General features: G+C 34.6%; 1 protein-coding gene across 1 annotated transcript; it reads right to left on the bottom strand.

Moving 5' to 3' along the window:
* Positions 1–2,904: 2,904 nt before the first annotated feature.
* LOC127120876 (uncharacterized) lies at positions 2,905–7,427 on the bottom strand. Its single transcript, XM_051051458.1, has 4 exons — positions 7,005–7,427; positions 6,526–6,719; positions 5,900–6,187; positions 2,905–4,346 (listed from the first exon to the last, which is right to left on the bottom strand). Exons 1-4 carry the CDS (start codon positions 7,178–7,180, stop codon positions 3,133–3,135), a joined length of 1,872 nt encoding a protein of 623 aa, XP_050907415.1. The 5' UTR covers positions 7,181–7,427; the 3' UTR covers positions 2,905–3,132.
* Between the last annotated feature and the right edge of the window lie 6,811 nt (positions 7,428–14,238).

The following is a 14,238-nucleotide window of genomic DNA, read 5'->3' as shown; positions in this document are numbered from 1 at the left end:
ACTTGAGCATTGTAAGACAGAAGTACAACTAGATAACATACTCACTAAACCCCTAAAGAAAGTCAGATCCGATGAGTTGAAAAGAAGCATTAGGATGAGAAGTCTCGAGAACATGAATTAAGAAGTGTGTTAGAAGTTTTAATTCGATGTTCTAATTGAAAGCTAACATTCGACTGTGTCGAAGCAACTAACGAAGTTGTAGTAATTAGATGTATTCGACAGAGTTGAATACAACATATAATATTGTCGAAATGTAACTTGTGATTTTGTATTTTACATTATGTACATTTTAGGTTTGGTTCAGTTTGTATAGTTTGGGCCTAGGCTTTAGTTGCCTGGGTCTTGTATGATGTAAGCAAAAAACTTCACTCAATCCTAATTGCGTAATTCAGTTTTTAGTTTTCTTTCTTTTCTCTTTTCTTCCTCCCCGTCTTTTATCTTTCTTGAAAAATGTTGTTCCAACAGACATAATATGTCAATCGATTATACTTGTAGTATTTCCCCAGAAGTGTGTTAGAAGTTTTAATTCAATATTTTGAATGAAAGCTAACATTCGACAGTGTCGAATCAACTAACGAAGTTGTAGTAATTAGATGTATTCGACAGAGTTAAATACAACATATAATATTTTCGAAATATAACTTGTGATTTTGTATTTTACATTTTGTACATTTTAGGCTTGGGTCAGTTTGTATAGTTTGGGCATAGGCTTTAGTTGCCTGGGTCTTGTATGGTGTAAGTAAAAAACTTCACTCAATCCTAATTTCGTAATTCAGTTTTTAGTTTTCTTTCTTTTCTCTCTTATTCCTCTCCGTCTTTTATCTTTCTTAAAAAATGTTGTTCCAACAGACATAATATGTCAATCGGTTATACTTGTAGTATTTTCCCCAGAAACTAGCTCAGTAGCTGAATGTAACTGGTTGACATGATAGTGCAACCAGTTACATCTGAAAGATTTTATACTTTTATGTTTTGATTATTGTATCTCATTTGTTGTTGTATAAATACCATTTTGGATAGTTCATTAATGATTAATGCAATAAAATTTCACCTTCAATTATTCTCTCCCTCTCCACACTCAATTGTTCACCAACCTTGTGGTTTCAAATTCTAACATTTAGCATCAAGAGCCTGGTTCGATCCATCAAACACCTAGTGTGTGAAAATGAACTTTATTTCCCATGAACGAATCCCTACAAATCTCCCAATTTTCTAAGCGAAGAATTAAGACAAACGGTGTAAATAAATGAAGGTGTTGTTTGACTATTAAGATGTTCTTGAAGTGATCGAGAATGTGGTAACTACATTTGCAGAAGGTGCAACAAGTGAACAACGGTCTAAACATAAGAAAGAGAAGATGAAAGATTACAAGACGTTGTTTTTTATCTATCAATGTGTTGATGCAGATAATTTTGAAAAAGTTGATGATTACTCTAACACCCTGATTTAATTATTTATTTAACTTAAGTAAGTATTTTATTTAAATAATTATTTTTGTAAATGTGTGACATGTTTGATCGGTGACTGTAATTGTGGTGTTTTGTGTTAATTAATTAGTGAAAATTAATTAATTAATTAAAAATTGAAGAGAATGTCAAGAATTGAGCCTATTTTAAAAATAGATAAAATTTAGTGTAAGTGGAGAAAATCTGAACTTTGATTGGACAAAAAGTATAAATTAAAAATATTAAAATAAAATTGTATATATTCTAAAGTTAGACAAAAATTAAGTTATTCGAGACTATTCATCGTGTTAGAGAACGTATACTGACCTGCTGAGTTGGATTTTGAGGTTGACTTTGTCGCAATTAATGATGAGTTGTTGTTTGGTATATTTCGATGAGTATGAGATAATTAATTAAATTATATAATTAATTGAGTAGTATTATGATCCAATAGTGCAAATGATTACATTTAACATAATACTATTTTACCATAACCTTACTGAGTAGTTGGATGTACCCCGTTGGCATAATAATGCAATTATGCAACCGGTTACATTGAAAAGTTTTTTATTTTCTCTATGATAATTGTATCTCATTCTCTCTCTTCCTCTCCGCACTCAATTATTCATCAAGCTTTCTGATTCTAAGTTATAACAAATATAAAATTGAAATAATAATATTAGAAAAATTGTTAGTGTAACATCAATAATAGAAAAGATGATAAAAAATAGACTAGATCATACATGTGAAAGAAAACCTATAAAAACTATTGAAAAGATTATCAAAATTAGCCATTTGAACAGAAACAAGACTCAAAATAGAACATTATGACAACGGACCCCACTTATAATAAGTCTCGTTGTTATAATGAAAATGCTTCTCCTCTATGACCTCTCTTCAGAACATAAGATAAGTTTTTGTTAAAGAGACTGTGGTTAGAAAATAGAGATACAGAGAGGAGAAAGATAATTCAGATAATTCAAGAGAATGTTGTTAGAAAATAGAGATCCAGAGAGGGAAAAGATAATACAGATATAAAGAGAGTTCAAATTCACGGTTCAGTATGCATATTCTTCTCTCGGATTAGAATAGATATACTTAACCCTTGAGATTAAACTTTCACTAAAGAAAACCTCTTTTCAACTAATGATGCATTTTAGTAATCAGGTGTTTTCTTCAAAGTTTTGCTTGTAAATGATATCAATGGTGATATGAATCCTTCATCTGATCCAGTGTTACCAATGCCACAAATTTGAGATCCTGCAAATATACTTTTGACAGTTTCTCAATCTACCATATTCAAATATGTCAAAAACACACTTCTAAAAACTCCGCCGTGGATTGAGAACCGCCAAAGTTTAATCACCACAAAAACAAGATACAATACTGCAATAGCTAATTGTTAAATAGAAGCAGCATTTAGGGTCCAACAATAATGCTTTTTGCACAAGACATTACCTCAGAAAAAACAACATGCAAGAATTCTGCACTATAAGGGAGCAAAATGACTTCATGTATCTTCTGTTCATCTATCTACAGAATGAATTGGGGTCTATACATCAAGCTCATCCTCAAAATACCAAGAAAAAATTAAATAAAATTTATATTCAGTTGGAAATAAGAAAACCAACTTCTTGTGTCACCACTGCAAGATTATTATTCTAATTTATAACAATGTACATGTAACCTACGATTTTCCCTCCACACCGGTATTCAATGCATCCACATTTGTCGACACCTTCAAAGGTGGCCTATTAATTTTCTCAAGTAATCTACTAAATACTAATTTAACTGGTATGCAAGCTACAGTAGTGAGCCCGGAGACTTCTGGTTTACTCAACTTATCTATTTGATAAAAGCTTCTGGTAAGTGATTGTTTTCTGCTAAGATTATCTTCAATAGATAAAGAGGAAAGGGTTCTGGTTTTCTGACTAGATGACAAGCTCGCTTTTTTCACACTCTTTTTAAAGGACTTCTTGTCAATTGACGGCCCGACACCGTTAAGGCTATTCTTCTTCCAATGGCTTGCATTATGACTGGAATTTCCACCATTTAATCTCTTATATTCAATATTCCTTTCTTGTTCGATAGAGAAGTCTTCGTCAACATTTGATGACTGTATATGAGGACGAGGGACACGGAAGTTAGCTGTTCTCCTCGCAGTCCTCCAAGCTGGTGGAAGTACACTACTTCCCTCATAGCCAATCCCGTCATTACTGTAGTCATCAATTGCAGAAAATAGATTGTCAGTTGAACCATCCTTAAGGGATTCGATTTGGATTGGTCGTCCAAGTATAGACCTCCCGTTTAACTTACTCGTAATAGAAACAATAGGGACAGGCTCTTTCTTGTAACTTGTTTGAACCTTTAAGTCTACATCTACCAGCACTGACCTCTTCATCCCATCATACTGATAATGATCGCTATATAATGGAGCATATCCTTTAAAGTCCGAATATCCTTTCAAAGCAGGCTGATCCTCCCAAGGCCATTCATCCCAATCAACACCGCGAAATTTTTTATTTTGACCTTTTGCAACTGCTCTAGGAGTTGGAGAGTATTCATCTTCTGATCCAAACATTTGATCAGTATCTTCGGGAGCATCACTGTAATCATTTCTGTAGTAAGGGTAATTAACCCCCGGCTTCTGGTGATTTAAATGCCGTCTCTGTCCTTCAACATCTGCTCCATATAAAACAGCCCCTCTCCTATCAGAAGCAACAGCAGACCTTTTTACAAGGTTCCGGTTATTCCTCTTTCCTTTTAATTGCCATTTGGATACAGCTTCATTACATGTTCTAGGTTCCCGCGGGTAGAGATGAGGCATGTCACTGGAAAACGCTAACTCATCAGCCTCCTCGCTGCTAGTGCTTTCTAGTTCCTCGGCATCATGCCCAGTTTCTGCAGTTATAAAGTTACGTCAGAAGATAGAAAAATGATGTGATATAGAACTAAAACTAAACAGTTTAACACAAAACACGAAGAACAAGTTTAAAACAGAAATGTTCACCAAGAGCAATAAGAACCCAGAAGGTAAGTCATTCTAAAATCTAAATGATGGCCAAAATGAGGAATAGATCACTGCCATATGGATTTAAAATGGACTCACAAATATAAATTCCTAAAGACAAATTTATGGTCAATTCAATTACAAGTTATAAAGGAAACCGTGTATGAATTCAAACCACATAAATTATAGAATTGGGTAACTTTAAAGCATACTCCATTGTAAATCATGTCAAGTGTTTCAAAGCAGTGTCCCTTATGATTTTCAAATTGTCTGGAATATTAAGTGAGCCTATGTTTTCTAAGAGTACTCTTGATCCTCCAGCTACGTACTTATTTTCTATCATAAAAGATCCGTCTCAACAGAAAAACAATAATGGAATGAAAAAAGCCATTTTCTTAAAAGAAATTTGAAGGGGAAAAAACAGAGAATCTTCACAACTTTGTTACCTAAAATTTTCATTGCATACAACTATCCTTATTTTAACCTCTAATAAAAAAATTGGAAAAGAGCCTATCCTACATTGACTAGAAAATATTGTTGAAGTATCACTATATGATGTCACAAGAAGCATGCAACCATCATCCACGAGTACACATGTAACATTTGAAAGATGGATGGATTAATATATAATATCCTGTTGCAAGTCCACCTGTAACATTTGTCGACCATTTCTTTAAAATTTTATAGTTGACAACACACAGCAGAAACTAGAAATAATCATAAATGGGTTTGACATGCATCCTGTCTAGTTAAAAGTAAAAGATGCATGATGGTCACAATTACACCTCTATATCTCAGTTTCCTCTGTTCTCAGACTAATGCCTTAGGCCTTAGCAAATTACATCCGTACAGCACATTTAATTTAGCCCCCCGGCACTTTGATCACGTATATAATGTAAAAAGTATTTTCCAAAGGAACAAAAAAATCTAAAAACACTATCTTTAGGGTACATTGGCCAATCCAGGACACATATCTAATACCAACTTTAAAACCTTGACGATAAATATTGCAAACTTATTTGTTTATTTCATCAGAAAAGGTGAAATAGAGAGAGGGAAGGGAGGTATTGTGGGCACTGGCAGGAATTTTCATATTGTGCTCTGGCAATTGTAAGCAATTTGCAATGATACAGTCACTGCTCAAATTTACAATTTTTTAAAGGAAAAGAAGTGAGCAATAGTACGAGAATGTAGAATGACGAATAAGAAATTCAACTTTCACATATATAATTTATTATCAATACCCGTGCAATAGTGCAAAAAGGAAAACTAACGTAAGTTTCAGCAAAGAAATATACTAGTGTGAAGGAAGTAAATAGCTGCAAATAAACAGATATTGGCAGAATATGAGTCTTATTCTTTTTCAAGTTGTGACCATTTGATCATAATATCATTTTGTTAAGACAAAAGCTTAAGGATAGCAGAAGTATAGTAGAAGACAAACCTGAATATATAATCATTTCTTCGTCATTGTCTAGTTCTGTTTCAGAAGAATCTGATTCAGAATTTATAGAAGCAGTTTCAGAAGAGTCCGATTCAACATCATTCAGAAAAGCAGATTCACTCTCCTCAGCAAATGGACTTCCATACAGATACTCCCCTCCAAGTTGGGAAGATGATACGGGAACATGGGTTAGAGTTTCATTGAAATCTAGAGAATCACTGGACTCAGCTGGCAAGTACACACATCTGCTCCTCTTCGCTCGGAACGCTGCACCTGTTTGCCCAGTGCCTAAAAAGAAAACACAGCTGGTTATAAGACATCCCAAATTGTTACCAGTTTAAAATTCAATACACACACCGCTTTTTTAAATATTTCTCACTCAATTCCTCATCTAATTTTTCTTTTATCCAAGACAGAATTTTACAATTAGCTTGGATTGTGATTCCCATGTAAAGAACATCACTTGTTCAACTACAAGTTTTTGAAAAACAATTGGATCATATGCGATTATGTTTTCCCCATTTTCCCCTAATAATTTCTTAAAGTTTCTGAAGATGTGTAACTAAGCCCTTCTTTACAGTTTACAGTATTATATGATCATAAATTGGTTTAATCAGAAGCAATACCTAACTTATCTTGTTTCTTTGCTATTTTCTTCTCGAGTTCGAGAGCATGGAGAATAGCATCTTCTCTGCGTGCGTATTTCTCTCTTTTCTTCAACGGCATACCCTGGGCAGACTCCGCCCTCTCAATGCATGCATCAAATTCACCACAACGGAACGGCTTCACACGCTTGGATTTCTCCAAATTATACCAATCTCTGTTACAAAAACATATAAACACAACCAAGTGCAAATCAATAAAAACATTACTATAAGCCATGACACAATCACTTCATTGAATATGCCCAGACAGCAAGTCTTCTTGATTTTATCACACAAAATATCTACTCTGCAGAAAAGCTTTCTGTTAACGTGATTCCAAGTTGCTAAATTAAGCACAAAAACAATCTAAAAAACACGAATTTAACTAGAGGTAGAAACAAAGAACAAAAACCTTGACTTTGAGAAAAACTAGTAAACAGATTGGATGCAAAGTCACTTACACGCTAGCATCTTCTCTTCCAAGGAGCTTAACCGGAGTTCCAGAACGAGGCGAGGTCAGATGAGAGACGGAGAGGTCATCGGAGCACAGTATTTGACCCGGCCACCAAGAACCATTCCTTCGTCGGACCCATACAATGGATCCAACGGCGCAATCCTCAGGAGCTAAACCCTCCATCTCTTCCCCTCTCCTCTTCACTTTCTTTGGCTTCCCCAGATTTTCGCTTTCTTCTAAGCTAAGAAGATGAAATGATACGGTGGCTCAGCCGCCTCCGGCAAAGAAAGGAGATCCTGTTGATAGTGGATGATCGAAGAGATATAGATTAGGGCACAGAATCCCATTCAGATTTGGGAAATTTTCATTTTTAGGGTTTTTCAATTTTGATGAATAGTAAAAAAATCGGATACAAAAGATGAATATTCTAGAAGCTCAATTGAATTAGGTTTATTATTATGGATTAATTATGTTTATGTTGATGAGGTGGCCACGATAGTTTCCAGGTGTCAATGAATAGAGTGTCACTTTGTAACTATCCTACTTGTAAGTTGTGAGGTAAGGGCTACTATAGGCATAGGAATCAAACAACTCTCTCACCCATGGTTTTTTTTATTATTTCATACAAACTAAAAAATTAATTAATTATATATATAAAACATAAATTATATCATTATTTTTATTAATAACATTTAAAAAAATTCAAAGAATTAAAAAAATAATAATAAATACTTTATTTGATCGTAATATAAAAAAATATTTTTAAATTTATTGAATAAACAATTTTTTTTTTAAGATTCAAATATATTAATTATTTAATAAATTTTAAAATTAAACTTCTTCTTATATTTGGGACGGGTAATAAGGAGTAGGATGAGAAAATAAATATTAATGATTTAATGGAATGATAAATAAATTATAATATAAAATTTTATTTTTACAAAATTATTTATAATTTGATAGAAAGAAGGGGGAAATAAATATATTTGGTGAAAAAAAGTTTTTTTTCAAAATAATCAGTATTTTTCATTTAAATCCCTAAATAACCTGTTTTAAAAAATATATCAAAATAACCAATTTTCCTTGGTTATGCGCGTCAGTTGAACTGACGCATCCAACTAAACATCAAATGAGGCGTCTAGAGTTTTGGCGCATGCATGTATAACCAGTGCATGTAGGCGTCACATTCATTGGTGCATGCATGTGTGCATGTGTGTATGCGCCACATGCATGTGTTGTGTGTTATGTGTGTGTGAAGCCTAGTGCATTGGCGCATGCATGCTTTTGTTCTTCTATAAATACCACCTTACGCATCTCCCATATTATTTCACACAACTTCCTACCATCCTCTTATTTTCCTTCAATTTCTTCAATATCCTTCAATTTTGTTTTCTTTAATCATGTCAGAATACATTCACAAGAGAAATGTCGATTTAATCTTTTGAGCAGTCGCACCTCCAATAAAGATTCGACTTTGAAATATAGATTCGTTTAAACGTCTTAATCGGATGTTGAACCGTTGGTTAGATGGAGAAGTTGCAGATGATGAAAGGATTAGAAGAATTCAATGGCTTGAGTCCACATTCAACCAAAATGGAGAATTGCGTGAATGAGTGGATATTAAGACTGACATAGACGTTCACAGGGTGATGTATAATATGTTTAAAATTATTTTGGTGGTTGTAATCGCTTAGTTATAGTAATGGTATTTTATTTGTTATAGTCTGTTATGTTGTTGTTTATGTGTTGCTTGTGTGTTGAATGTGTTGTATTTGTTTGTGATGGTATTTCCTCACAAAGTTATCCTATGAAATAAATATTGTTTTTAATTTAAAGCAAAAAAGGTACATGTACAATTATTTTGTTGTGCTTGTTCCAACACTAGGAGAGTTAGTACGATTGTGATCGGGCTGGTGACATGAACTACATATCGAAACATTTTATTCGTCGTATACATTTCGGTTTGAATACGGGTGTTGTTTGGGCGATCCTTTTTCTTTCTTCGCATAACTTCATTGTGTCAGAGAATGTCCCCTTGATATTCATGTCAATAATCCTCTTTTGCAACAACTGAAAAATGAATTTTGTAAATATTGGATAGGCTTATGACTTTGTAAACGTCAGATAGTAAGTATGATGAATCTCTTAGAACCTTTGAACATGCCGCAATGACATGGGAGCAGGGTATACGAAAGACTTGGAACTTTCCGCAGTCGCACCAACCTCTATCTAGTCCTACTTTGTATTGTCCCATCGACATGCCTTCATTGTAAACCATGGACTCAGCAACAATGTACCAACCTTTAGTATGATCAAACACTGTGACCACGTGTGTGTTAGCTTTGGCAGCTTCGTGTCTAATGAATTTCATTACTGCATCACTGAACAACTGTCTAGATTGCGACACTGAACTCCATTTGAAACGTCTGGTCTCAAACAATGTCCCTAGCCTGAAATATGCTGCTTGCACTAAAGCGGTTATATGTAGGTTTCAGATGCCTTTGAAGACAGAGTTCATTAAATCCACAAGATTTGTTGTCATGTGGTCCCACATATGAGCACTGATCATGTAATGTGGTGAGGAAGATATTTTTTTAAATATAAGTTTAGTGTTTCTACTGATTTGTATGACTATTGATGGTGAATGCATTGATATGTTATTCGCGTGCAGTTAAATAGGGGAGACAGTGTATGTATTGATCACGCAATTAATCTGCAAAAACAAGGCAATGCAATGCAAAGAATCCATGCAGAGACAAGATAATACAAAGCATGCGTCTGCAAGGAATCTCTGCCCTAAGAATATATGCCATAACACTACAAGCATGTGCCTGCACACAAAGAATCTTTTCCCTAATAATCCAAGGCAGACGTCCTTTCCAATGGCACATAAAGCAAGGCATGCGCCCAAGCCTTAGGCGCCTCTTCCTTGCATGCATAAAAAGGCATGCATGCGCCACTAGCCTTGGCGCATGTGACCATGCATGTCATAAAGCAAGGCATGCGCCCTATCCTTAGGCGCCTACACCTATCTCACATGCATGCGCATTATCCCATGCTTTACATGTTGCATACATATTCACATGTTGCAACACTAACTCATTTATAAATAGAGCAACAACTCGCAACACTCAACATTTGTAACATTAATAATCAATCTTTGTAACACTTCACATTTACAATACTCAACCTCTGCATTACTCAACCTCTGCAACATTATGTCTCTATTGACTATGGGTGATGAACACTGAGGAACAATCGACAATATCACGACATTTGTATGCTAATACTTCTTCTTACTTATTTCTTCTTACGTATTTCATACATATTTTTTAATTATGTTTTTATTGTTTATTACTTCTTTTTACTTTATTTCTTACTTATGTTTTATTAGGACCCAAAACGATTTCGATGTCGTGTACATGACTATGTACCCCCATGATCCTTTGATAGAATCATATATTTGAGGATGCGGTTTTGGTAATCTCCTCAACATAGTCTCATACTCGGTTGACTACAAATTTATTCTTGCTTTGTTTGAGAGATGGAGATCCGAGACCCACACATTTTACCTTCCTTTCGGTGAGTGTACCATCACACTTGAGGACGTCTACATGTTGTTGGGTCTACTTATCGATGGTAATGCCGTAAATGGTAGAGTTAACCATGATAACTTTATTTGCAATGAATTGTTGGGCGCCCCTTTATGTGACAACCAAGCTGCGGGTGAGACTTCTGGTCAAGTTATAGGTTAAGGTATTAACTTAAGATATCTCAAACAATATTATGCGAGTATAACATTGACCGAAGAATCTATCGAGTATGAAAAAATAATTAAAGATCGGTGTTATATTATGATTTTATTCAGTAATTTTTTATTTCCCGAAAGTACTGGTAATACAGTAAATATTATGTATTTACCGTTGTTACGAAACATAAATAAGTAAGCACATATAGTTGGGGTTCAACTGTTTTAGCTCATCTATATAGTGTGTTGTGTAAAAATAACAAAAAGATATTTGTACGTTTTATTCATGCGCATATTTGCTACAAGCATGGGGTTGGTCAAGAATGTCGTCACTCGCCCCGGTAAACGAGAAGCCATTCATATTCCCTTTTGCAACAAAGTAAGTTTAAAACTTTACCATCTAATTATTAGACTTTATATTACAACTAACTCTGAATAATATTTTTCAAATGTTTTTGATCTAGGTGGTCAGTTAGAGAGATGAACTACAACAGGTGTCTGAAACATGCTATAGTAGTCTATCGCAATCTATTGGACCAGACGATGTAATACTACCACACAACTCTATTTTGATTTAAAAATGATTATCAAATTATTTATCATCTAATCATGTCGTGTTCTTGTACAGTTTATCTGGAGGTCATATTTGTGTCTTGATCATCAGGTTAACCATGACGATGTTGTAGTTTGGACAACAAAAACACCAATTATCTGGTTCAGTACTGTGGAGATGCACCAGAGTGATCGGGTAAAACTGCAGTTTGGCATGTGTAACACCTCAAAATTTGCCCTCCTCTTTTGGGACTAGCATAACATATTTGCATATCATTTTTAGGTCATTAGGCATTGCATATTGCATACCATGTGGTTACATTGTGCAAGTCATCCTCCTAAGTCTTGATCAGAAGATGAAGAGGTCATGGTGCAAGCTAGGGTTTCATTGGACTGGATCATTAACTGTCTGAGGGTTGTGGTCCAAATTAGGGTTTCTCAAGGAGATTGGTCTTGATCTTGGTTGAAATGATACATCATCATCATCATGGTTTTGTTATCATCCAGGAGATTCAGAAGATTGATGAGATACCTTGAGGTTAGGGTTTTGACCAATGGTCAACCCTAATCAGTTGCATTGGGCCAATCAGGGCATGGCAAGGAGATGGGGTCTACAATGGATATGGGGATCATTTCATGATTGTATTGAGCTTATGGAGGCTAGGGTTTCACCATTGAGCCATTTCATCAGAGGATTGGGGCTCAGCTTGATCAGTGCATTGCCAAATTCATCTATCAGTTGAAAAAGTCTATTGTGGTCAACTGTGCTTGATTTTATGGATTTGGAGGTGGGAGAGAGTTGGATACACTTCATTCATGTTGAAGCAAGTTTCATTTGACATGTCAAAGCTCAAGAATGAAGAAAATAAAGTCAGACAAAAAATTTCCAAAAAATAGAAAGTGACTTGTAATGGAAGTTTCCAAAAATGGAAAGTTTTTCACCACAAAATTACATGTCCAAAAAAGCTTCAAATGAAAATCTGTCCAACATGAAAGTTGTAGATCTTGATCTTACCTTTCCAAAAAGTCCAAGAACTCGAAATTCCCATGTATGGTTGGCAAGTTATGGTCCATTCATTTTCCAAAAATGCTTATAATCAAAGTGGCATAACTTTCACATGGAATGTCCAAATTGAGTGATCTTTTTATGAGCAAACCCCATTTCACATGTACTTTCATGGTGTATGGTCCAAATTCATCAAAAATGGTCAATGCAAAAAGTCAAATTTCAAGTGGACTTAAGTGCATTTTTGGTGTGAATATGTGATTTTGAGCAATACTTGGAATTTGAACATGAGAACCATTCCAACACACTCCAAATACCATTTAGAAGTTGTGTGAACTGTCATGAGCTGTCACATTGCAATATTTGGCAAGGTCATTTTTGACATAGCACCTAAAAATGCAATTACACTAATCTTCCAAATTTTGGATAATTGAGATTAAGAGATGGATTAGTGTGAGGTATAAATGGTTAACTGTAACAGAAAATGCTAATTACATCACACTTCTCAAGAATTGTAACAAACTTTCCCTCCATTTTCTCAAAATTCTCTCAAAAGCTTCATCACTTTTTTTCAAGATTTCTTCACCAATTCTCAATCAAATTGCACGATTCTTCTTGATTCATCTTCCACAAGCCAAGATCCACAACTGTTTTGATGAATCATTGCAAAAAACCTCAAGATCGTGGACTGTTATGCATAGGCTCAACAATGGCATTTGGCTAATTCTCACAGTTGAAGCGACCTCGAGCTAGGATAGCTTTTCCATTCAACTTCCTGTACCTCAAACTACATCTGTTTTTGGCTTTGGCATCGTGAATCATCAAGATCAACAGCTGTCATCAACACAAGGTACTTTTTCGAATTTCACCATTGCTCGAACTATGCTAGGGTTTAGAAAGGTCTTTGGATGTAGATGAACATGATATGCATAGTTTTTGATTTGGTTGAGTGAGGTGAGAGTAATCACGTTTGGAAGTTTGATGTTCATAACTTGTTTCGTTCGATCCGTGCCATATGCTTAGAGTTAGGTTAAATCGTTTACATATTCATGATCCTTGTTGGAAAACGGTTCTTTTGACTATAAGTTTGTTGATTTTGGTTACGATTTGATGTTCTTCAATTTTCTGGAATTTCTGGAATTGTTTTGTTGGAGAAGAAGCTGATGCACGTGTTTGATCCATATTTGCCATTGCCTTGTTTGAAATTGTGTTTGCCGCCAGTATGAGCCATTCATAGCGCGCCATGTAATCTAACTGGAACGGCGTCGTTTTGGCCGATTTCATTAGTATTACCAAATTGCCATTATCTGAATTTATTTATATTATTTCTATTTCTTTTTCATTTTGTTATTTCATTTCGATGCCATAACTTGTAAAATTCATAACTCACTCATTTCTTGTCCAATTTTGGTGAGATTTTTTTCATAATACTCCTGATGATGTGTAGAATTTAATCATGATTTTTTTAAATTTTTTGCATGTGTAGAAAATTAATTGGCCTAGGGTTTGCTTGATGTTGTCACATTTGCACATACCATGCCATATCTATCATGAAATGATGATGCTTCCAAATAAATGAATGAAATTTTTTGTGCTTGTTCTGGACATTTTGATGGTGATTTTCATGTATAGTTTGTGATTTTTGGATACTTGGTTGTTAAGATATGATTTTTTAATTAGACGTGTGACAATTTGTGTCACACCAAGCTAGGTCAACTTCATGATTTTATTTAAAATGCTTAGGGATGTTGATTTGAGCTGAAATTTTGTGTGGATGATCATTGATATGTCAAGATTACATGTGAATTTTGATGGATTTATTGGTTGAATTTTCTAATTGATTGAATATTTTCTTCCCTGTGTGCTCATTTGGTAACATTGTGTGACACATGTTGGTAATTCATTTGTGAAATTCTCATGGTGTATTGGATGAAG

Source organism: Lathyrus oleraceus, chromosome 2, assembly GCF_024323335.1.
Source record: "Lathyrus oleraceus cultivar Zhongwan6 chromosome 2, CAAS_Psat_ZW6_1.0, whole genome shotgun sequence".
In the NCBI taxonomy this organism is placed as follows: Eukaryota; Viridiplantae; Streptophyta; class Magnoliopsida; order Fabales; family Fabaceae; genus Lathyrus; species Lathyrus oleraceus.
Note: the sequence above shows the minus strand (reverse complement) of the source record. Positions and strands in the feature narration are given on the sequence as shown.

Excerpts from the sequence above, each read along its gene's own strand:
- LOC127120876 (XM_051051458.1), bottom strand. The coding sequence starts at position 7,180 with ATGGAGGGTTTAGCTCCTGAGGATTGCGCCGTTGGATCCATTGTATGG. Across the intron at positions 6,188-6,525 it reads AAAGAAACAAGATAAGTTAG|GCACTGGGCAAACAGGTGCA; the intron begins GTATTGCTTCTG and ends TTTTCTTTTTAG. Across the intron at positions 4,347-5,899 it reads AGAAATGATTATATATTCAG|AAACTGGGCATGATGCCGAG; the intron begins GTTTGTCTTCTA and ends TTATAACTGCAG.